The sequence below is a fragment of the Urtica dioica genome, chromosome 3 (assembly GCF_054948205.1).
Source record: "Urtica dioica subsp. dioica isolate 48M chromosome 3, U.dioica_male_clone48M_v1_H2, whole genome shotgun sequence".
Taxonomy (NCBI): domain Eukaryota; kingdom Viridiplantae; phylum Streptophyta; class Magnoliopsida; order Rosales; family Urticaceae; genus Urtica; species Urtica dioica.
In genome coordinates this window covers 19,856,102-19,881,319 of record NC_142758.1, presented here as the reverse complement: position 1 = coordinate 19,881,319, position 25,218 = coordinate 19,856,102, and the positions used below count along the sequence as shown (strand labels likewise).

Sequence of the window (25,218 nt, the reverse complement as noted above, 5' to 3'; positions counted from 1 at the left end):
CCCTCAACACCCCGCAAGAGCGTATCTTTGCTTTGCAGCGCGACAAGCTAGGAAGCCCTGCTCGTCTAACAAAGGATCCCGCGAAGCGGGATCGGAGCAAGTTTTATGAGTACCACCAAGATCACGAGCATCTGACCTCCGAATGCTACCAACTCAAGCGTCAAATCGAGGCCCACATCTAGGATGGGAAATTGAAAGAGTACGTCCTTCGTACAATCGAGACTACCACGGGAGGCGGAGAGCGCCCGTGGCATGAGAAGAAGGGTCAAGCAACGGTCACTGTCACCGACCGTACGACGGATGATGATCCGGAAAGCTCGCGAATGCACATCGTGGGCTCGATCATGGGAGGCCCCGTGCTCGAGGACTCCAGCACGCGAAGGAAGAAGTATGTTAGGGATGTCCCTCAAGGGAAGATCGCTCACCAAATCAACCACACCTAAGAGGCTCCTCCCCCGTTCCCCTTCGAGACTATGTTCTTCACCAACCAGAAAGCGGTGCGTGTCCTGCACCCGCACAACGACGCAATTGTTGTCTCGGCTCCGGTCGCCAACAACCTCATCCGCAGAATTCTGATAGACAACGGCAGCTCGGCCGACATTATCTTCAAATCATCTTTGGACAGAATGAAGGTGGCCGGGCTAAGGCCAACCCCGATCTCGACCCTACTCTTCGGCTTCTCCGGGGAGAGGGTGAGGACGGAAGATACCATCGACCTTCTAGTGACTTTCGGGACACCCGAGGGGATTGAAATCACTCACATCGTGTCGTTCCTGGTGGTGGATCAGCCGTCTGCCTACAACATAACCATTGGTTGCCCCACTCTGAACAGGTTAAGGGCCATAACCTCTACTTATCACCTGATGTTGAAATTCCTGACCGCAAAGGGAATCGCCGTAATGATGGTAGACCAATCGATGGCTAGGACGTGCTACATACGAGGGGTGGAATGAAAAGGGAAAGGGAGAGATGATTAGCACCATCTATCGACCTGAAGATAAGAATGGTGAAGTCAGGATGGTGGCATCGCGCTCGAGACGACAACAAATAAAGCTTGCCGCCAATTTTCTTCCACATTTCCGTTATTTTCAAATTCTTTCAAGAAAATATAAGTTTATTTGAGGCCGATATGCCGTGGGATGTAATTTCATTTACTTTTACGAAATACAAGACTTTGAAGTACATTCCACCTTTCGTGTTTCATTTCACACTTGTCAAAATTTCTAGGCTCCTCTACGAGTACCCAAGAAAATCGGGGGGCTAACATAGATACATTATCCACAACCCGTCCATGCGACGCTCTCGGACAACTCAAAAAAGTCTATTAGACTCGCAAGTCACTCACGCACCGACAGGCGTTACATCCGCGCACCGGATGCGAATCCCAAGACAACAGCCAAAACCCAAAACGCAAAATGCTTATTGACAGGTACCACGCTCGCTGGAAACTACGCCTACTCCAAGTCCATCCTGACGCACAAAACGCACGCCAACAGGTAGCGTACATACCGGGAAAGAGGCCCGCTCGCCGCCCAGCTCGTGCGCCAATAGGCAGCGAGTCACATATGGGTTCAAAGGCTTGCGCCCGCTGGACGAAACTGGTCTAGCCAGCGTCCACGGAAAACCTGGTCACGCAATGTGGCACCGAGGCCCCTTGAGGCCCAAGCCATGCAAATCGATTAAGTCGTCATCGGTATATCGAGAAAATACGACACGCATCAACAAAATCATGCAAATCGATTACGCTAGACATAGTAAATCGAGAAAATTAGGCACGTAATAAACCTAAAAAGGTTAAACAAGGACAGCCAATGTTAAAAAAGAATGCAACAAGAAACGAATGGTAGCCGATATCCAGAACATCAAGAAAAGTAGGCGCCAAACAGTTCGTCGATTAGGCTGCTCCGACGCAAGGGATGGCCACTGGGGGAACGTCATCGAATGAAGGAAACATACCGACAAAGAAACTGAAGGCGAACCCACGAGATGCATTCTCCTTCGTCATTGCATCACAAACTCGGACCGCAACCATCTACCGAGCCTCTGCCAATACGACGTCTCGATCTCCCTATGAGTTCTCCTTTTCCCGCACGACGTTGTTGTTTTTGGTGACAACCTACATCTCCGCCGATAGCAAGTCGCGCCCTCTCCTCTCTGGGGCGCAAGAAACCTCGCTCGACGACAGTCGAGCGTGAGTGATTTGCAGCTCCTTTGCCGAACCGCGAGCGCCACCTTCGCCCAAGATGCTCGCTCAACAAACCCTCAATCCAATCTTAGCGTCCAACTCCGCGCTCAAGCGAGTCGCCTCATGACGAGCCCGCTTTAACTGCAACAACGTGCTCAACCGTGGAGTCTCCATGTTCGTCAGCACATTGCCTATCCAGCACGGTGAGTCGTTGAAAATATAATCGCTACGCTCCTGATGTGCGAGCATATGCAACGATAGGCGACATGAGTACGACTGGGATAAACACGACAGTATCAAACAATGAATCACCGACCTAAAAAAAACAGAAGCATAGAGAAATCTCGAGGGGCCAATGGTTAGGCCGAAGGTCCCAAAGAGAAACAACTCGAATCCCCAAGTAGACTAACTAGTCCTCGTGTCCACTTTCTGCATAACTCCTCGAGTCAGTTCGCTCTTCGTGTCGAGTCCTGATCCACGAGTCGACTGACTAGTCCTCATGTCGACTTTGCACATAACTCCTCAAGTGGTGTTCGCTCCTCGAGTCGAGTCCCGATCCACGAGTCGACTGACTAGTCCTCGTGTCGACTTTGCGCATATCTCCTCGAGTTGAGTTCGCTCCTCGAGTCGAGTCCTGATCCACGAGTCGACTGACTAGTCCTCGTGTCGACTTTGCACATAAGTTCTCGAGTTGAGTTCGCTCCTCGAGTCGAGTCCCGATCCACTAGTCGACTGACTAGTCCTCGTGTTGACTTTGCTCATATCTCCTCGAGTTGAGTTCGCTCCTCGAGTCGAGTCTTGATCCACTAGTCGACTGACTAGTCCTTGTGTCGACTTTGTGCATAACTCCTTGATTCGAGTCCCGATCCATGAGTCGGCTAACTAGTCCTCGTGTCGACTTTGCGCATAACTCCTCGAGTGTAGTTCACTCCTCAAGTCAAGTCCTGATCCAGAAGTCGACTGACTAGTCCTCATGTCGACTTTGCGCATAACTCCTCGAGTTGAGTTCGCTCCTTGAGTCGAGTCCCGATCCACGAGTTGACTGACTAGTCCTCGTGTGAACTTTGCGCATAACTCCTCGAGTTTAGTTCGCTCCTCGAGTCGAGTCCCGATCCACGAGTCGACTGACTAGTCCTCGTGTCGACTTTGCACATATCTCCTCGAGTTGAGTTCACTCCTCGACTCGAGTCCCGATCTATAAGTCGACTGACTAGTCCTCGTGTCGGCTTTGTGCATAACTCTTCGAGTTGAGCTCGCTCCTCGAGTCGAGTCTCGATCCACGAGCCTATCGATTAGTCGTCATGTCGAATTTGCACGTAACTCCTGGAGTTGAGTTCGGTCCTCGAGTCAAGTCCCGATCCATGAGTCGACTGACTAGTCCTCGTGTCGACTTTGCGCGTCACCCCGTGAGTTGAGTTCGCTCCTCTAGTCGATCCCTGACCTACGTGTCGGCTGACTAGTCCTCGTGTGGACCTTGCGCATGGTTCCTCAAGTTGAGTTCGCTCCTCGAGTCGAGTCCCGGCCCATTAGTCGACTGATCTCTAGTCCACCAGCAAATTGCAAGTCCCATGTCAGGTATATGTGTTACCTTGCGAGCGTCCCAAAACCATCCCTAACTGCGCGCCGAAATTCGCTCCACGATGGTCCCGTGTGACGAAAAGGCAATTCAATGGAGTCCTCGAACGCGACATGCACGCCAATCCGTTACCCTCGCAAGGGCACAAGGCTCAACCCAAAAGACTCAACCCAAAAGCGCAATCAGCGCCCTAAGGTGCCACAATCGTCAGGAAATCAAGCCATCACAAGGCTACATTCAGCCCCACCTATAACATAGCATGTGCACCTGAGGATGCCACGTTCACAGGGTGGCCGGTCGGAATCACCGCCTGGCATAGCGAGTCGATTCCCAGCTGGAATAGTCGGTCGTGCCAACCACCACGGGACATCAAAGACGTCTCTAGAAGCGCACCAAAAGGCTTCTCTACGACTCACTCACAAACTCCAGAATGTTCATCTGAAGTCCACTCGTCAACGTGATTCTTGAGTTTCCACTCGACCTACGCTGGACTAGAAACTCGGGTTGCATGGCCGACCCTAGGGCATGTTGCCGGCCCGTCGATGAACGACAGGGGGAAACGGGTCGATACACGTCACGATTCGAAAAACCGCGAGGAAGCGAGGTGTTGTTGACCAATCCGAACCAACAAGCGCAGATTTCGTCATGGCACCTCCCGGCCGGCCAATGCCCGTCTGGCTTTCTCCCAGCCAGCCAATCCCGCTTGACCGCCGTCCCCCGGCCGGCGAGTGCCCGTCTGGCCGTCTCCCGTCCAGCGGATGCCCGCCCGGCCATCTCCCATCCAGCTGTCTCCCGTCCGGCCAGTCTCGCCTGGCCTTCTCCCAGCCAGCCAGTTCCAGTCCGGCCGTCTCCCGCTCGTCAATTCCAGGCCGGCCAGTCCCGCCCGGCCGTCTCTCATCTGGCCGTCTCCCGTCCATCCAGTCTCGCTCGGCCTTCTCCCGGCCGGCCAGTGCCCGTCTGGTCGTCTCCCGTCCGGCCATTCCGGCCCGGCCTTCTCCCGCCCGGCCAGTCCCACCCGGCCGACTCCCACCCGGCGAGTGCCCGTCCTGCCGTCTCCCGTCAAGCCTGTGCCCGCCCGGCCATCTCCCGTCTGGCCAATCTCACCCGGCTAGTGCCCGTCTGGCCGGTGCCCACCCTGCCATCTCCGGCCGGCCAATGGCTGACCGTACGGCATGGTCGGCTAATGGCTGACCCTAGCGCATGGCCGGTCCTAGGGCATGGTCGGTCAATGGCCGACCCTAGGGTATGGCCGGCCAATGGCCGGCCCTGGGGTCTTCCAACGGCCAAGGCGTTCCCCAAACACCCCTTGGTCGCCTATAAATAAAGAGGACCACCCTCTCCCAAAGGTAATCCGAAATTGAGTACTCAAACACTGCTGAACTCGTACTGCACTCATTTCTCTCAAGCTTCGGCCCTCTAAACACTAAACCCTCTATATTCCAGCTTAATCCTCCTAATATTTTGCGTCAGAGAGGTAAATAGAGGCACCCACTCTATTTTCCCTTTGTAGTTCACGTCTTCTTTCTCCCGTTTCAGGTGTTTGGACGTACTTAAGGATAATTGACAGCTAAGGGACGACTTGGGATACCAAATCCGACACGCTCGAGCCGAAGCGAGACCACTTGCTCTGGCCTTGGGTCTGACCACTTTAGGCTCCTAAATAGTTGTCCGAAAATGAGCAATAACAAAAGATTTCTATAAGGTGCTTCTACATGTTTCTTCATTTGTTCATGACAACATATGAAAGCCCATTTAGAATTTTCAAGTAAAATTCCATGAAATGAAATTAATCATCCAGGCCCAATATTCATAACATGGCCGAGTGCTCTAACTTTACCAATAGATGTTGTTCAGAATCACATAGTCAATCCGAACTCTGACTTTCACAAATGAGAATACATAAGCTATGAAATGACATGTCTCATTTCAGGATTGAGGTAAGCATGATGCAATTCATAGGTAGTGACCTCGAGACATAAGAGGTTAAATGGTTTGTTCTTATTCTGTCTCTAGAAGTTCACTGGTCAATTCAGTACCTTCAGAAGATACCTAAAAGAACTATAGAGTCTCCGACTCTCTATGCCCCATAATCAAACATCATAGATTCTCCTAACAATCGTACTGAGATCAATAGTCCTTTGATCCTTAGATAGCGAATATATTGTTTTAAGCAAACCATGAAGAGTTTGTTCATGCAAATCTACATTTGTCTCTTCATATGTTGTTAGGTTTGTTTAAGGACTAAAGACTATAGTTTATCATAAAGCTTCAAACAGACAAGAAAGAATGAAGGAAGGTTTCAACTTTTATCAATGATTCCGCATTTACAAGCAAGACTCTTCGTGAGACCATATTACATCAAATTTTATTAAAGACTACTACTCTTCTTGTGGACACCATTAACAACAGTCGTTACACCTATTATATTATGCGGATGCAACACTCCCTTGGCTTTGAGTTCGATGAAGTGGATTGACTCGAACGGTGCAGGTGACGGTTCGATGTATGGAAGACTTATGTCGTGGATAATTTTCCTGTGAGATACGGCCCTCAGGTACTTCTTTCGTTGGTTGCGGGAGTTACTGTATTCTGGTCCTCCTATGATCGTCTTGACCACGTTCATGCCCGAGCCCCCCGAGTCATCACTCATCGTAGGGGTCGCTATCGCCACCACATTTTTCCCTTTCCTTTACCATGTTGGGCGCTCGATCGAGGTTATCACCCCGGCAGCGTGCATCACGAACTCTTTGAGTTTTCTGTCTTATACCAGAGCCTCAATTTGTTTCATGAGTTGGTGGAATTCGGATGTCACGTGTCCGTGATGTTGATGATATTTGCAATACTAGCTTTGGTCCCCGTGTTATAGGGTCGCTTCTTAACGGCGTCGACAATCCCAACTTGTCTCTTTGCAAGGCCAGGATCTGATCGCTTGTTGTGTTGAGGGGGACAGAGGATTGTCTTGGTGTTGAAGAAGGATGTTCATTAGAGGCCTGACCGCCTTTGCGCCTTTTCCTTCGCGACACACGATGCTTTTCCTCTCGCTTATCGTATCGATAGCCATTGCAATTATTTCCCTTCATCCATTGGGGTAGTCTTTGATTCCCATTGTGAGTTCTGGCTCTCGCCGTCAACTCTGCCATGTCTCTCGGGGCTCTCCCTATGGTTGACTTGAGGAAGTCACTCCTCTTAGCTCCTTCATTAATGGCAATGATAGCCTCTATCGTCGAAGTCTTCGACCTTGTGTGATTCTTGTTGGAGTTGATCTACGGTTCAAGAAAAAGTTTAACGCTTCGGTAAACAGCGGAATTTTAAAAATTTTCTTTTGACAAATAAAACGATTTTACTAACTTAGACAAAGAGCAAGTACACATAAATAAAAACTATTATGAGCATAATAAATTTACTAACCTTTATAGAAGCTTGAACGTTGAGGAGCATTGGGAAGGTTGAAAACGTTCGTCTCCCCTCGCAGCACGTCTCTCTTCTTTCCTCGGCAACACGAAAAACCCATTAGTTTCTATCACAAGAATCACTCGAGAGAAAAGGAATTAGTGAGTGGGCACTTTTAAACACGACGACTCGAGAACAAGTCTCGTAGTCGAAGAGCTAAAATACTAGGTCAAATGTGGACCTAGGTGCTAAAACAAAAACCGAAAATAACTAGAGAGAGAGAGAGAGAGGATCGGCCACAATGTCTAGAGAGAGAAGCTCTCAATCTCTAACTTATGTGGGATCACTAGAATAAGAGGAATTAGGTCTCTATTTAAAGGGGAGGGATTACCTTAATAAAGGTAGTTTCCTCTTCTCTATAGAATATCATATATTCATGAGCATGTTGGACGTTCATGACATGTCATGCAAGTCTTTGGATTTATTTCCTCATTTGTTCTCTCTTCGTTGGACGAAAATGCACATTCCTTCTAGAGGAAATTTGTTTCCTCTTTTTCTTTTGGCAAGTATCTTCATACATTAATGTACAAAATAAACTCTCCTACCCACTATGGCATGTACGAAATTCAGCCTTATTTTCCTTGGGTTGGACGAAATTTGAGCTTCTAGAAGGAGCTTCTAGATGTTTCTTCATTTGTTCATGACAACATAAGAAAAGCCCATTAAGAATTTTCAAGTAAAATTCTATGAAATGAAATTAATCCTCAAGGCCCAAATTCTTTAAGTTGGCCCTGTGATTTAAATTTCAATTGTCATCATATGACAATGTCAAAAAATTTATTGACATTCGTTTCGCCCTATGTCTAAAAAGACAAAAATACCTTTTAGACAATTTTCACACAACTTGTCTCATTCTTGTTCTGACTTAGCTTCTAGTTTAACTATTCCTACTCGATGTGATTTGTGACAGTGACCTCATGGATCCAAATGAACAAAGCTTGAGCTAAACTCTTGGACTCAAAAGTTCACAAACCTTTTCCAAGTTTAGCTTAATGTTAACTGACTCCACTAAAGAGTTGACACTGAAAATCTCTCGGTTCAAATGAATTTATTTTCTACTCAAGAATTCAACCAAATTATGATGACCGGATCCACTAAATATTATCTATGTTTACCCTTCATGAATATCATAACCTAGTCAGGATTTACAAAATTACCATTTTACCCTTCTAGCTGTTATTTCCTCAACTCCTTTGTCGCTTGTGAATAAGTCATAAACAATGTATTGACGAGGAGCTAACAACTCACATTGTTTCATCCAAAAGAGTCAAGACTCAATTTTGACACTGGCCAGTTCATTTATTCACATTCCAAGGAACAAAGCATGAGGTGTATGCATTGCATTTCAGCAATCTTGTGCATGAATTCCATATCTATGACAACTTCATAAAGTTACTCATGACATCTTCACAACTTAGTACTTCACCAATAGGCCATGTTCAGAATTACATAGTGAGTCTGAACTCTGACTTTCTCAAATGACAATACGTAAGCTGTGAAATGGCATGTCTCATTTCAGGATTAAGGTAAGCACGATGCAATTCATACGTAGTGACTTCGAGACATAAGAGGTTAAATGGTTTGTTCTAATTTTGTCTCTTGAAGTGCACTGGTCAATTCAGTACCTTCGGAAGATGCCCAGAAGAACTATAGAGTCTCCAACTCTCAATGCCCCATAACAAGATATCATAGATTCTCCTAACAATCACACTGAGGTCAATAGTCCTTTGACCCTTAGATTGCGAATATATCGTTTTATGCAAACTACGAAGAGTTTGTTCATGCAAATCTACATTTTTCTCTTCGTAAGTTGTTAAGTTTGTTTATGGACTAAAGACTAATGTTTTACCATAAAGCTTAAAACAGACAAGGAAGAATGAATGAACGTTTCAAATTTTTATTAATGAATAAGCAATAACAAGCAAGAATCTTCGTGAGACTTTATTACATCAAATGTACAAAATAAAGACTACAACTCTTCTTGTGGGCACCATCGACAACAATTCTTCTGTTAATCAGGCGAGGTACTCGAGCAGAGTGTCGCCGCTCTCTCGTCGTATCGTCCAGAGGTAGGACTTTGGCTTCTTTTGTGCCATGAGCATGGCAAACCTAGCCAAGAATGCCTCTCTGAGCTCCGAGAAGGATGCAATGCTCCTAGTCTAAGGCTTCGGAACCATTCAAAACCTGACACCATGAGGGTCAAGCTGAAGGCTTGGCAGAGGGTGGCATCGGGCTCCCCTTTCATGAGCATCCATGTTTCGTACGGCGGGATCGTCGGAAGCTTAAAGTTCCCACTAGAGGATCGCGCGAGGTCTTGGGCGGCGAAGGGCGAATAGGATGTGTCCACCCTACTGTATGGCCCATGCGCACCAAGCCTCGACTCTCAGAACTCGAGGATTACAGACTTTGGATCATGGTGATCATGTCCAAGTCGTTGGCTGGTTCGACGGCCGGGGCCGTGGGCGCGACGATGCGCCTCGCGTTGCACGCTTGGTGTACAACATTGGGCGAGGCGTGCCCCAAAGAGACTCCTTATGCGGTTGCACTGCGATTGTTGAGCTATTTCCTTAGGTCTTCCCCCAGGGGTTCCCTTCGGGATGTGACGCAATCTCTTAGATCCTTTTTCGAGGTTCCCAAGACTCTCGGCGCGGGAAAGTCATCCGAGCGACGTCCTCGTCGGAAGTCACGACTATAGGTGTCGTCTTCTCCTTGAGAATGTCGGATGTGCACGGTGAATCCAGAGCGTCCCTCTTGGGACCTCGAGACCACGTGTTCGTGGTAGTTGCTCGAGTTACTCCTCAACATGGGCTCTCTTGTAAGGACGAGCTTTTGTGTCACTCGTATTTGGAAATATGGAAATAATAAATGAGCTTTTCATTGTTACAACTAAATTGAATTATGCTCCAATGGATTTATCGAATAGATTTAAAGTATATTAAGGTAAATTAGAAATTTCGGAATAAATAAAAGAATTATCGAGTTTATCTCGATTAATAAATTAATTCCGAGGTAATCTTCGAGAAATTAATCAAAGAAATAAATTATGAAGAACGAGAATTAATTTTGGGAAACCTTAAATATATTTTAATTAATCGAGAACGAATCAGAAAATTCTCGGTTCGAATCATATAATTACAATCCGTTTGGTTATCGATTTAATCAAATAATTATATGAGAAGGACGTGGTTGTAATAATTTTTAAGGGACCAATTTGAAAGGAAACAAGGAAAAGAGGTTGGATTGTAATTAATAGGATAAGGTTTATCATTGCCATGTCATCAAGGCTCTAGATTCTTTTTTTAAGTGATGTTTATCACTTTGCCGAGTAAGGCAAAACGCAACCAGGAAAGAAAAAGGAGAAAAGAAAGAAAGAGAAAGAGAAAGAAAGAAAAGAAGGGAAAAGAAAAGAGAAAAAAGAAGAAGAGAGCACGGGAGAGAGAGCGAGAGCCAAGAGAGCGAGAGAGTGAGACGGATTCGAGCTCGCGGAGGAAGAGGTCGGCCGACAGCAAGCCACCGAGACCCGTTGACCGCACACGCCCGACCGAGAAGAAAGAAGCCACCGCGCTCCGCCGAAGACGCCGGACCGAGGGGAGAGGCGCCGAGGAAGGAGGGAGAGAGCGCCGAGAAGACGTGATCTCAAAACAAGGTGAGATGTTTCTTCCCCGATTTTGAGATTCGATTCTAGGGTTTTGGAACTTGAATTTGGGGTTTTTTAGTTTGAAATGAGATTGATGATGTTCATATGTTTTGGAGTGGTTTTGGTGCTTGTTTATTTATGTTGAGGAATTGGTTCGGTTTTGAATCATGATGGATTTGTTCTAGATTTTTTTATCTGGCCATGTGTTTAGAAGAGTTGAGCTGAAGATTTTAAGTTGAACATTACACGTTCTTTTTGTTGTTTTGGCCGAGATTATTTGTTTGCTTGATATTTTAGTCTGGGTTTTGATTTGGAGATTTGTTACGTGGTTGGGTTAAACTCGCTGGTGGATATTTTCTCTCATGCTATCTGTTTGGTCTGATTGAGCTTCCATGGTTGTTTCTGGCCGTGTGCGTGTATATGTATACATGTGTGAATTTGATATGAAGCTGAGATTGATGTAGTTTATTTAGCTTGTAAATAAAATTGGTTTCAGATTTGATGTTATTGTTCGCATTCGTAAATGGTCGTTATGTTTGGTCTTGTTGTGAGTTGGTTGTCGAGAGTCTCGGCTTGGTTTATGTAGGCTGAACAATGCTCAGGGCAGTGGCTCGGGACGGCGAGGAGGCTGTCCGAAGATTGGCGGAGGTGCTTCACGAGCGACAACGAAACGGGGTTGGTTAGCGGGGTTCATTGGCTCGGTTGGAACGAGGTGTTGGGCCGGGGTCAGCAGCGACGTAGTGGCAGCTCTCTGGGGCTTTTTATGGCAATCTCTGCCCAGTGTTAGCGAGTCAAAATTACCCAAGTCTTGACTCAAGTCGCGAACCATTAATTAGTTTTATGAGTCATTTGATATATTGTGAATTATAGTATTATTATGACGTTAATGGTTAAGGCTTTTAATTTCCGAATTGATTTAATAAACCGTTAAGAATTATTATTATGTTATCGTTATTAAACTCGTTGATTATTCAAGTAATTATTTAGTATTCCTATCTTACTTATGTATTAAAATCCGAATTCGACTATAAGCTTGAATCTTTTAAATAAAAAAAAAGAATATCAACGAGATACGTTCTTTTTACATACGGAAATAAATATAAAATAAAGGTTCGAATACGAACCGAAGATTCGATTATTTCGTGAATATTTTCTAGATCGAATCTAATAGTTATTTATATATGATTGAACGTTTAAAATAAATGACTTCTTTTATTTTAGATTAAAAGATTTTTACGTTATTTATTTACGTTCTCAAATGTTTATAACTTGTCAGTAAAAAGAGACAAGTCAAAAATAATTTCTAAAATACATTTGAGAAATGTTGTTTTGAGCTATTTTCGTATAACTTATGCACGCTATAGATTTTTAGTAAGAGTTTCTTCTACGTTCTTTTCTCTTAGAGTTCGACCGTCGGGAACCTATTCTACGCAGTGGGTTTCGCCAAGTCAAAAGAATAGGTGATCGAATAGTGTAGGACGTTTCTTAGCTTAGATCAGAGAAGTAATGTCAGGACCTTATTTTTAGGCATCGATTCTTTTCTATATCTCTGTTTTGTCCTGTGTGTTCTTGATTGCTTGTGTTTGAGATGCTCTGAGTAGCATGACTAGGAGGACATTTTGAATACGTTCCTTATGAGCTTTTTTTCCAGTAGAAGTATGTACGTTAGTAGATCGATGGACGAGATACTAAGTACGTTCCATGTTCGATCTTTCTCTTCCAAAGATAAGTCCAGATTGCTATAAGGATTAGCAACGAGCAGAAAGAGCTTACATAGAATGGATTATACGTGAAATTAAGAAGAACCCTTTTCTGGGAAGAAAGATTTCATGATTCGAATGAATCATATCCAGTCTTGCGCCAATAAGACATGTGTCGTGCGGATATCATTAAGGGATCATGAGCAGGAAATGTATTGTATGATGGGAATTGCCGGGACCTAAGATGGCATATTCTCAAGTAAGTAGGAATTACCGGGACCTAAGCTGGTAATTCCATATATTATGATAAAAGTAAGCATGTTATGATGTGAATCACCGGGACCTAAGCTGGTGAATACTTTAGTCAGAGGAATCTCTCGGGACCTAAGCTGAGTGATTCCTATGTAAGATGAATCTATCGGGACCTAAGCCGATTGATTCTTCAGAAAGGTGAATTTATCGGGACCTAAGCCGATACTTCCGCAAGTTATCTTAAGATATGAACTGCATGTTATGTATTGCTTATGTGTTATGTGCACGATGCATTAGTTATATAGATATCCGCTTACTGAGTCTTTCAACTCACAATTAATATATTTATATTGTAGATAAAGGCAAAGCTAAAGAAGATTAAGCAGAGCATTAGCAAAACCTGGTAAGTAAGTAGGCGTGTGTATGTACGGCTGCCGACCTATGGCTAAGTCAAGGGCGAATTGGTCTGTTTTGTTTTTAAAAAGATGAGTCTTTTTGGTTTGTAAAGTTTAAATAGTATGTTTTAGGGAAAATGAAAATTTTTCCCATATTTTTAAGACGCTTATGAAAATATTTTAAAAGTTTTTCTAGAAAATGTTTTCGGAAGCGCTTCCACCATGGTTTTTATGAATTTTATTTTATGCTCAGTACGATACGAAGATCTTTGCCGCGGCTCGCGGGTTGTGACAGGTCTCTAGGGTGTCCCCTTGAGCATGGCTGAATCTTCTCGTGCTCACGTACGGTTGGCGACCAAGTGCAAGATTGGCGGGTCTCAGAGGCCTCGACTATGTCTTGAGAGTCGTCGCCTTCGTCACCTTGGTCGAGGAGGTGTGAAATGAGGACCCTATTGACTCTAGGTCTTACTACATATCGTCTAGTTTATAGTTCGTCTCCTCAATAAGGCTCTCGCCTTCAATGTTGGGAGGAGCTAATTCCACTCGAGGAGTTATGCGCAAAGTCGACACTAGGACAAGTCAGCCAACTCGTGGACTCGACTCGAGGAGCTAACTCCACTCAAGGAGTTATGCGTAAAATCGTCATGAGGACTTGTCAGCCAACTCGTGGACTCGGGACTCGACTCCAGAAGTAAACTCCACTGGAGGAATCTTTCAAAGTATAACCTCGGGACTATCGCCACGAGACTGGCCAGTCGGCACTGCCGAGCGGGCACTCCCGCCCCGGGACTTGTCAGTCGGCCTTTGCCCGAGCGGGACTGCTGCCCTGGGACTGGCCGGTCAGCCCAGGTTCGCTGCCACAGGACTGGCCGGGCGAACCTTTCACTTGGGGACTGGCCGGTCGGCCCTTGGCGGGCGGGACTGCTGCCCCGGGACCGGCCGCCCAGGGACTGGCCGGTTGGGACTTCCGCCATGGGACTGGACGGGCGGGTCTGCTACCCCGAGACCGGCCTGTCGGCCCTTCGCCGAGTGGGACTGTCGCCCCGGGACTGGCCGGTCGGCCCTTGGCTGAGTGGGACCAAAGCGTTGACTTGTCTCCTTCGCCATCGATGTAAGGGGCGGGAGAATCATGAGTCTCTTCGTCGCCTTAGGACGGTCATGCCAATTCCCTGTGATGGAGTCGAAGGAAAGCGTATCTTTAACGTGCAGCACGGGTGTTGTCCTGGCCACTCGGGTTGCCCGTTGTGGAAGCGGTGGGTGCCTTACTCATCTCTAGATGGTAGTCAATGGTGCCCACAAGAAGAGTTGTAGTCTTTATTTTATACATTTGATGTAATAAAGTCTCATGAAGAGTCTGTCTTGTAATTGCTTATTCATTAATAAAAAGTTGAAACGTTCATTCATTCCTCGTTGTCTGTTTGAAGCTTTATGATAAAACATTAGTCTTTAGTCCATAAACAAACTAAACAACTTACGAAGAGACAAATGTAGATTTGCATGAACAATCTCTTCGTAGTTTGCTTAAAACGATATATTCGCAATCTAAGGGTCAAAGGACTATTGACCTCAGTACGATTGTTAGAAGAATCTATGATGTCTGGTTATGGGGCATTGAGAGTTAGAGACTCTATAGTTCTTCTAGGTATCTTCCGAAGGTACTGAATTGACCAGTGTACTTCTAGGGACAAAATAAGAATAAACCATTTAACCTCTTATGTCTCGAAGTCATTACGTATGAATTGCATCGTGCTTACCTTAATCCTGAAATGAGACATGTCATTTCACCGCTTACGTATTCTCATTTGAGAAAGTCAGAGTTCGGACACACTATGTGATTCCGAACAGGACCTATTGGTGAAGTACTAAGTTGTGAAGATGTCATGAGTAACTTTGCGAAATTCTCATAGATATGGAATTCATGTACAAGATTGCTGAAATGCAATGTATATCACCTCATGTTTTGTTCCTTGGAGTGTGAATAAATGAACTGGCTAGTGTCCAAATTGAGTCCTGACTCTTTTGGATGAAACAATGTGACTTGTTAGCCCCTCGTCAATACATTGTTTCTAATTTATTCACAAGCTACAAAGGAGTTGAGGAAATAACAACTAGAAGGGTAAAATGGTAATTTTGTAAACCCCATCTAGCTGATGATATTCATGAAGGATAAACACTGATAATATTATGTGGATCCGCTCATTACAATTAGGTTGAATTCTTGAGTAGAAAATAAATTCATTTGAACCGAGAGATTTTCAGTGTCAACTCTTTAGTGGAGTCAGTTGACATTAAGCTAAACTTGGAAAAGGTTTGTGAACTTTTGAGTCCAAGTATTTAGCTCAAGCTTTCTTCATTTGGATCCATGAGGTCACTATCACGAATCACATCAAGTAGGAATAGTTAAACTGGAAGCTAAGTCAAAACAAGAACGAAAATTGTCAAAAGGGTATTTTTGTCTTTTGAGACATAAGATGAAATGAATGTCAATAAATTTTTTGACATGGTCATTTGATGACATGCATCACTCGGCCAAAATTAGATTTATTGGGCCTTGTGGATTAATGTCATTTCATAAGAATTTTATTGAAAATTCTCAATGGGCCTTTTTCATGTTGTCATGAACAAATGAAGGAGCTTCTAGAAGCCCCTTCTAGATATGAAATGGGCGCCTACTACCCAAGGGAAATACATAATATTTTGTGCATAAATGTATCAAGATACTTGCAAAAAGAAAAAGAAGAAACAAATTTCCCATGTATGCATGATGATATTCGGCCAAGAGAGAGTCAAAGGCAAGGCATGGAACAAAAAAGGAAACAAATCCAAACCTTCTAGAAGGCAGCCTTGGCCGAGCATCTCAAGTGGGAAAAGAGGAAATTGGCTCATGAATATGTGATATTCTATAGAAGAGGAAATTAACTTATTGAAGGCAAAGCCTCTCCTATAAATAGGAACCTCATTCCACACATTTTTTTCATCCAAAGTTTTAGAGATTGACAGCTTCTCTTTCTAGACTTGGCCGCCCCTCTTCTCTCTCTCTCTCTATTCAATTTCGTTTTTATTGTTTTGGCACCTAGATCCTCATTTGACCTAGTGTTTAGCTCTGCGACTTCAAGACTCGTTCTTAAGTCGTAGTGTTTAAAAGTGCCCACACACTAATTCCTTTTTATCTTTAGTGATTTAGTGATAGAAACTTTCGTGGTTGCTCGAGTTAGCGAGGAAAGGAAGAGAGACGTGCAACGAGGGAGACGAACGTTTTCAACCTTCCGAAGGCTCATCAACATTCAAGCATCTAAAGAGGTTAGTAAATTTATTATGCTCATATTAGTTTTTATTTACATATGCTTGCTCTTTGTCTAGGTTAGTAAAAACTGTTTTACTTGAAAAAGAAAATTTTTAAAATATCGCCGTTTACCGAAGCGTTAAACTTTTTATTAAACCCTAGATCAATTCCAACAAATGGTATCAGAGCTATGGTCAAAGATATGCATGTACATGTATTTAAAATTATGAGCTTGAAAATCATTTTCGAAAGTTTACTAATTTTGTGACAATTTAGAATTGTTATCTTAGATTTTTTTAAAAATTTATTGCTCTTGCCTTTAAATTAAAAATCATGTTGATTTTCTATGAGTTTGGGATGGTTTTAAAACACATTAGAATCAGTTCGAAATTTTTTTAATTTTTTATATTGAAAAACGTGTTTTAAAAGTTTGAGAAAATTTCGAGTAAATTTTGTGACTAGTTTTCTTGTCTTACTAGTTTCGCTTATTTACTTGAATCGTTTTATGCTTGTTGTTATTTCTTTTATGCCATGGTATTACCTTGCTAATAAAACACAAATAAAAGCTTTAACAACCTCCTAAAACGTTCCGTTACACTCGATTCTTTTTCGCACCTAAAAAGACCGAACTTTAATTATTTCTTTTTCTTTGAGCTGGAGTAAAACCCGCAGTAAAGGTGGAATAACTCTCTGCTAAGAACTCTAAATTTAATGATTCTTGAATCAAATTAAAGCTCTGTCTGTCCTCTTTCCAATGATACCGGTTTTGGATCGAAAGGACATCGGAGCCGCCAGTTATGGCGATTTTACTCTGAGGTGCGCGGCCGTTCCGAAAGTCCAGTTTTTTAGAAATCCGGATTTTTAGCCCCACTACCATGAGTTATAGAACTCTAATTAGAAAATTTTCTTGAGCAAAATTATTTTCCATAAGATTATAAACATGATGTGAAAGATTAAAATGTTTTGATTGTTGAGAATTTAATTGAAATTGAATTTTTACAAAACTAGTTTGAATTTTGAAAAACTGTTTTCGTTTACAAACTTGAAAATATTTTTTCATCCAAATCAAACAAGTTTTCAAAATGTTTTCAAAACTATATCTATATCACATATGTTCAAAATCTATATGCTCTTGAAAATTTGAGTGAGAGGTCTCCTTGTAGACAAGCCGAAAAATAAAAAAGATGTGTAATCTCAAACTTTCAAGTGTTCGAGTGAGTTGAAGTTCACACTTCCCTCATGCACTTTCCCGAAATAGAAAATAGGAAAAGATCCGAGTATGTCCCTTGTCCCTTCATGCACTAATACTGCTCTGAACATGAAAATCTAGGATTCTCTTCTAGTTGTCCGCTCTGTCGCTCTCTAACTAGGAAATCCGTTTCCGAACTTATAAGAGTCGATGAACCAACTCCAAAAACTAAGTGGGAGGGTTATATTTGTTGTTTGTAACCCACGATCCCCAACACTATTGAAAGAAGCAATTAACGTGGGACTAAGAGCCGCTCTTGCGACCCTCTCTTAAATGGGAGTACTCCAAGGCGTTTTTGCTTCGATCATTGCTCAAAGAGCTACGTCCGAGAGTGAGACGATGATGACAAGGCCTCCCCTTGGGGGATTGTTTTTCAAATTTGGCCTTTTGGACTAAGTGGTTGGTTGCACACTTAGGCTCAATCCCTAGTAATCCTCCCTTGAGGCTCTGCGAAAGGATGTGAGTGATCAAACCAATTTAAAAGGTGGCTAGTCAAAATTGGTGTATTGACATCTTGGCTAAGCATTAATGATGTGTCATTTACTTATAAATGGAGATTTTTTGCGGCCTTCTCTTGAGGGAGTAAATTATCGTTTGGTTTATAACACCTTTGGATTTTATCAAGTCTTAAATAAAACTTAAATCCTAAACCAAAGACTAATCATAAACTTGTTTCAACTTTTATAGGCAAAATGTCTCTCAACCCTCTCTCAACCATTCTTTCCTCGAATAAACTCGAAGGCGACAATTACGTCGACTGGAAGCATAACCTCAACATAGTCCTTACTGTCGACAAGCACAAATGGGTTTTCACCACCCCCTGTCCTCAAACCAATGAAGATTTAACGCAAGAGGAAAAAGATGCCCTAGCGGCCTGGCTTTGATCCGATGAGATTGCGAGGTGCTATATTCTGGCATCAATGAACAATGTGTTGCAACAACAACATCGTGATTACAAAACTGCCACCGATGTTGTCGACCCGTCTGAGGCCGACGAGGAAAAAGGCAGCTCTTCAACCCACGTGGCTGGTGCGAGGTCTTGGGCGGCGAAACCCTGACTCAACCAGGGGTCGGCCAAACCGATGGCCAAGTCAAAGGCCTTACCCAGCCATGGGCCGAGTCAAATGCTTCACTCGGCCATTGGCCGAGCCAAGTGCCAATGGCCGAGGCTAATGCTTCACTCGGCCATGGGCCGAGCCAAGTGCCAATGGCCGAGGCTAATGCTTCACTCGGCCATTGGCCGAGCCAAGTGCCAATGGCTGAGGCTAATGCCTCACTCGGCCATTGGCCGAGGCTAATGTCTCACTCGGCCATTGGCCGAGGCTAGTGCCTCACTTGGCCGGGCCAAGTGCCAATGGCCGAGGCTAACGCCTCACTCGGCCATTGGCCGAGGCTAATGCCTCACTCGGCCATTGGCCGAGTCAAGTGCCGATGGCCGAGGCAAAATTTCAGTCGGCCAATGGTCGACCCAAGGGTCTCACTCGGCCATTGGCCGAGGCAAGGCTTCAGCCGGCCCAGTTCACTCGGCCATTGGCCTAGGCAAAGCTTCAGTCGGCCAATGGCCGACCCAAACTTGTTCACTCGGCCAAGGGGTCTTCAAACCACCCCTTGGCTGCCTATAAATACAAGGGTCCTTCCCTTGACCCAGGTAATCCATTCTTGAGCGCTGAAACGCTGCCGAACTCGTACCTCGCTCGTTTCTCTCAAGCTTTGGCCTCTAAACACCCCTAAAACCTCTATACTCCACCTCAATCACACTAATGTTGAGCGTCGGAGAGGTAAACAGGGGCACCCCCCCTGTTTCCCCTTTGTAGTTCACATGTTCTCTTCTCCTTTTCAGGTACTCTGACAAACTCAAGGGACATCCACAGCTAAGGGACGACTCGGGACACCGGGTCCGACACGCTCGAGTCAAGACGAGACCACTTGGTCTGACCTTGGGTCTAACCGTCTTTGGCTCCTAAATAGTTGTCCGAAAAACAGCGACAACAACCGATATGCTCTACAATCTCCATGAGATGTTTGGAAGGCAAGGACGTCAAGCTAGGCAACAAGCGGTCCGAAAGTTTATGAACTGTCGCATGAAGGATGAGATTCCCGTTAGAGATCATATGATGCTGATCATTAGCTATCTAAACGAAATGGAGATCCTTGGATCTGAGATTGATGGGGAGACTAAAATAGATATGATCTTGGAAACTCTCCCCGAAACTTTTGATACCTTCAAGCCGAATTACTCCATGAACAAGCTAGAGTACACTGTTACCGAGCTCATGAAGGAACTTCAAACCGCTGAGGCACTCACTAAGAAAAGGAGGGCTCTAGGAGAGGTACATGCTACTGCCTCTACCTCTGGATCTAAGAAGAGACCTCGCAAGGCCGAGAAGAAGAACCAACCTAACGTTCAAATGAAGAAGAAGGCGCCAAAGGCTCCGAAGGTGGATAAGTGTAACGACAAATGCCACCACTGCAATGAGCCTGGTCATTGGCGTAGGAACTGTCCTGCCTACCTCAAAACCAAAGTAAAAGGTATTGTACTTATTACTGAAGCTTCTTTAGTAGCTGATAATGTATCATCGTGGATTATTGACTCCGCTGCTACTAACCATATTTGCTGCTCCTTAACTGGTTTTAGGAAAAGCAAAAGCTTAAAGGATGGCGACTTCTGCTTCAAGTGGGGTGATGGGAGCCTGGTGTCTGCGAAGGCTGTGGGATCCGTGACGCTATCTTTTGAAGATCGCACTTTAAATTTGAATAATGTTTATTATGTTCCTTCCTTTGGGAAAAACCTAATATCTGTTGCTCAACTTTTAGAGCAAGTTTATTATTTAAAGTTTATGAAGAATGGAATTCGTATTTCTTTTTCAAATTCTTTTGTCACTGATGCATGTATGAAGAATGGTCTTTTTTACATATATCCCACTCAACCTTCGCTTTTACACACCGAAATAGATAATGATCTTACTAGGGAGCCAAAGAGGATCAAACTTTTTGAATCCTCCGATCTAACAAAATCAACATACCTATGGCACTTAAGACTTGGTCATATCAGTCTAGATAGGATTAAGAGACTTGTGAGGGACGGTCCACTCCAAGCCTCTGCAATAGGTTCACTACCTACTTGTGAATCCTGCATTGAAGGAAAAATGACCAAGCGACCTTTCTCCGATAAGGGTCGAAGAGCCACTGAGTTGCTGGAACTAGTACATTCTGATGTATGTGGTCCGCTCAGCCAACAGGCACGTGGAGGATACGAATACTTCGTTACCTTCACCGATGATTACTGGCGATATGGTTTTGTCTATTTGCTCAAACACAAATCCGAGACCTTTAACGTATTTAAGGTCTTTAGGGCTTTAGTGGAAAAGAAAACTGGCAAAGTGATCAAAACCCTTCGATCTGATCGAGGTGGTGAGTATATGTCTCGAGAGTTTGATGACTTTCTTAAAGAAGAAGGTATCGCTTCTCAGCTTACCGCACCTGGCACACCTTAACAAAACGGAGTGTCAGAGAGAAGAAACCGAACTCTTATGGAGATGGTTAGATCAATGATGAGTTACTCATCACTCCCCCCTTCCTTTTGGGGATATGCCCTCGAAACAGCCGCCTATATTCTGAACCATGTTACGTTCAAAATGGTCCCTGGTACTCCTTATGAACGATGGACTGGCCGTAAAGTAAATCTTGGCCGCATCAAAATTTGGGGTTGCCCTGCACACATGCTAAGGCAAAAGACTAGCAAGTTGGCTAGTAGGTCAGAATTGTGTCTGTTCGTTGGATATCCAAAGGAAACCAAAGGTTTTACTTTCTATAGTCCCGAGGACGATAAGACTTTCGTTAGCACGAATGCTCGTTTCCTTGAGGAGGACTTTATGAAGGATGCAAAACCTAGAAGCAAAATTGTGCTTGAAGAAAAGTTGGGTGAGGAAGCTTCTACCTCATCTGTAAGAACTGTTCTTACCCCAACTGAAACACAACCTAACTCATCAGAATCTCGTCAAGTAGTGCTTCGACGTAGTGGGAGGGCTACTCAAAAGCCTGACAGGTACATGTCTTATGGAGATTCTCTCGTAGCCGTCTCTGACATGGATGATCCTGTTTCCTATAGCCAAGCGATGGCTTGTTCTGAATCAAACCTTTGGCTTGACGCCATGAAAGTTGAGATGCACTCGATGTATGTCAACAAAGTCTGGAAACTTGTAGACCTTCCTGTAGGGATTAAACCAGTAGGGTGTAAGTGGATATACAAGAAGAAAATGGGTCTTGATGGGAACGTCGAGACGTTCAAAGCATGACTTGTGGCGAAGGGTTATACCCAACAAGAAGGGATTGACTATGAAGAAACCTTCTCGCCAGTCGCGATGCTTAAATCCATCTGCATACTCCTATCCATAGCTGGAGCTCTCGACTATGAGATCTGAGACGCCACCGAGAACTCATCTGCGCTCCGACTCTTTCGTCGAGAACGCTTCTCCCCCAAGGCCCCGCGCCTCACGCTGCGTCACACACGCCTTGAACTACGTTCTGACCTGATCCCACACACGGGTACGTAGGCAGCCGACACAAAAGGTATGGTCACTACTCCTCCTCACCCCTTCCCTCTTCCGAGAGGTGGGTCGGTCGGAGAGATGCCTAGCTCGAGACTTTCGAGTTCACACTTTTGGCTCGGGTGCGATCACTTGGTCGGACCTTGGATCGAACCGCCTGAGGTATACAATAGTTGTTCATTTTCGTGCGACAACATTTTGGCGCTAGAAGGAGGGGACTTCCCGACATGTTCCGCCCGAAATCCCTTTTATCCATCTTCTTCTTTTCTTCTGCAAACTCAACTTTCTCGAACTTGAGAAAAGATGAGCAGTCAACCACCCGTACGTTCTGAGGGCATTAACAACCCCGATAACGTCACTGGAACCAAAAAGTACTTCTTGCGCTCCCAAGCGCATGGTGACGAAGAGTTGCTCCATGAAGAGAGCTCGACCCGTTCACCATCTCCATCTCCAGATAGCAGGGATAACCGCATCATGGAATTGGAGGAGAACATCCACCAACTAAAGGCGAAGAACGCAAGGTACCACAACCGACCGGCTGCGTAGAGACATGCGCATGACACAGTGACCCCCAACGGGGATCCTGAGAACCTCAACGAGGAAACCCACGACCGCTACCCTGATTACGAGGGTACTGGCGATTCGGACGATATCGAGACTTCTCTCACGAAGGACGGGGGACTCCCCGCCGTGTTTGAAGCCGGTCCTTCGAACCCCTTACCCAGGACATGCGACACGTCGGCTGCTTCTCAGGAGGGAAATTCCCGACGTTCGGCCCTTGACCGACTAGGTCAAAGGGAGAATGTTGCGGAAAGTCAGGGTATGCGGAGAGCGCGCCATCGTAGACGAAGCCTGCGCCTCCGTACGACCAGCCCTGATCTTAGGGACCACCTTACTGCTCAATGCATTGGGCATGGAAATGATTTGAGAGAGCGACTAAGCTCTAGACCAACATCCCAATGCAGCCCCAACTAATGGGAACCGCCGCGTAGGCCAAGGGTCTAACGAAAGGCGACAGGTGACTCATCCCGAACAAGGGGTTACTCCAACGACCGGTCTCGATGTGGTCATTATGATCCACAATCTTCGAAAATGAGGTACAAGATCTCCGAGAATACGGAGTAGGCGGGAGCACCTATGGAGTCGTTGAGGAGAATTTCTCGCCTTTCACAGCTCAGATATTGGCTGATGTTTGTACGGGGAATTTCAAACTCTAAAACCTCACTCCCTATGATGGAAAAGCAGATCCTGCTTACCACATCCAGCACTATGAAACCTGGATGACGATGCAAGGTATCTCTCCTGCCGCCATATGCCAAGCTTTACCCTCGCCGGACCCGGCTTCGAGTGGTTCAAGAACTTACGGCCAGGAAGCATCCACTCGTTCAAAGACATGAATGACATGTTCCTAGCACGGTTCGCTAAATCTATGGTCCAAAAGAAGACCAAGATGTACCTATGATCAATCAGGCAAGAGAGTGGCGAATCTCTTAGACGATACCTCGCCCGATTCACTGAAGAGGCAAACAAGGTCGACCGCTTTGACGACGGTGACGCAATTGCCGCTATCATAGAAGGCTTGCGCACAAGTGACTTCCTCAAGTCACTTGTGGGCCGTGTCTCTTCTACCATGGCCGAGTTGATGACTTGGGCTAAGACCTTCATGGGAGTCGAAGATTACCTCGGCGGCCGCAAGAGCAACAATCAAAGCTCTCGCCGTCGAGAAGAACCTAGCCACGAGCAAGGCGAACCTCATAAAAGACCAAACAAGGGAAATCAGGTTTCCAATAACCAACCCCCTATCCCCCAGAAGCTGTGACTTGCAGAAAACTACAAAGGGTATTCGTCATTCACACCGTTGAACATGGCGCCAGAACGGATCCTGGCTCTGGCACGTGACAAGTTCATGCCCCCAGCTCCGATGAAAAAAGATCTCGCAACTTGCGATCGATTTAGATATTGTGAGTTCCACTAGGAATACGGTCATTTGACCTCGGAATGCTACAACCTTAAAAGGTAAATCGAGGCTTTGTTCCAACGGGTTGAGCTGAAAGAGTTCGTGTTACGCATGATTAGCGCTGCGGGCCCCACCACAAATAGACCACAGTCTGGTAAAGGAGGAGGAACAGCCGCTTCTGCCGACTGAACCGTGGCTACTGCCAATGCCAATCCACAACTCCACGTGGTAACCACCATATTGGGAGGTCTACAAGATGGAGTTTCAGCCCGACAACGGAAGAAATTCCGTAGGGCCGTGGCTCAGGAAGACGCTGCCATGCACGTCAACTTTATGTATGAAGAACCTCCGTCCGTGCCTCACGAGACGATGTATTTCACCAATGAGGAAGCCAAGCGAGTTGTGCATCCGCACAATGACGCGATTGTGCTCAAAGCACAAGAGTTCTCATCGACAACGGCAGTGCTGCCGACATAATTTTCAAGTCCACCCTTGAGCGCATGAAGCTCGGGGAGCTGCTCCCGACTCCGACCCAAACGCCCTTGTTTGGGTTCACTGGAGAAAAGGTTATGACCGAAGGCATCATCGATCTGTCGGTCACCTTCGGGACCCCTAGAGGCATTGAGGTCGTTCACATGGTCCCATTCCTAGTGGTTGATCAGGAGTCGCCCTACAACTTAATCATCGGGCGACCTACGCTGAACCGACTAAGAGCTAACACTTCCACGTACCATCTACTGGTGAAATTCCCCACTGAAGAGGGAATTGGCATCATGGCCGGAGACCAATCCCAAGCCAGAATATGCTACGTGCAAGGAGTTGATGGTAAATCCGCGGGAAAAATGGTCAACACAATCTTCCAACTGGAAGACGATTACCCATGGGATGCAAGGAAGTTCGGAGAACTTGACCCTCGGGATGAAGTCGAAAGACTCAAGGTGGAAACCTGTGATGATCTTATACCGATTGTCCTGGACGAATCTAAGC

General features: G+C 45.3%; 1 protein-coding gene across 1 annotated transcript; it reads left to right on the top strand.

Annotated features, from left to right (window-relative positions):
* Positions 1–473: 473 nt before the first annotated feature.
* LOC149402466 (uncharacterized) lies at positions 474–953 on the top strand. The gene has a single exon (XM_089608389.1). The coding sequence runs from the start codon at positions 474–476 to the stop codon at positions 951–953; it is 480 nt and encodes a 159-aa protein (XP_089464515.1).
* Positions 954–25,218: the final 24,265 nt, after the last annotated feature.

What these genes read in the sequence shown, in the direction of transcription:
- LOC149402466 (XM_089608389.1), top strand. Translation starts at nt 474, where the DNA reads ATGTTCTTCACCAACCAGAAAGCGGTGCGTGTCCTGCACCCGCACAAC.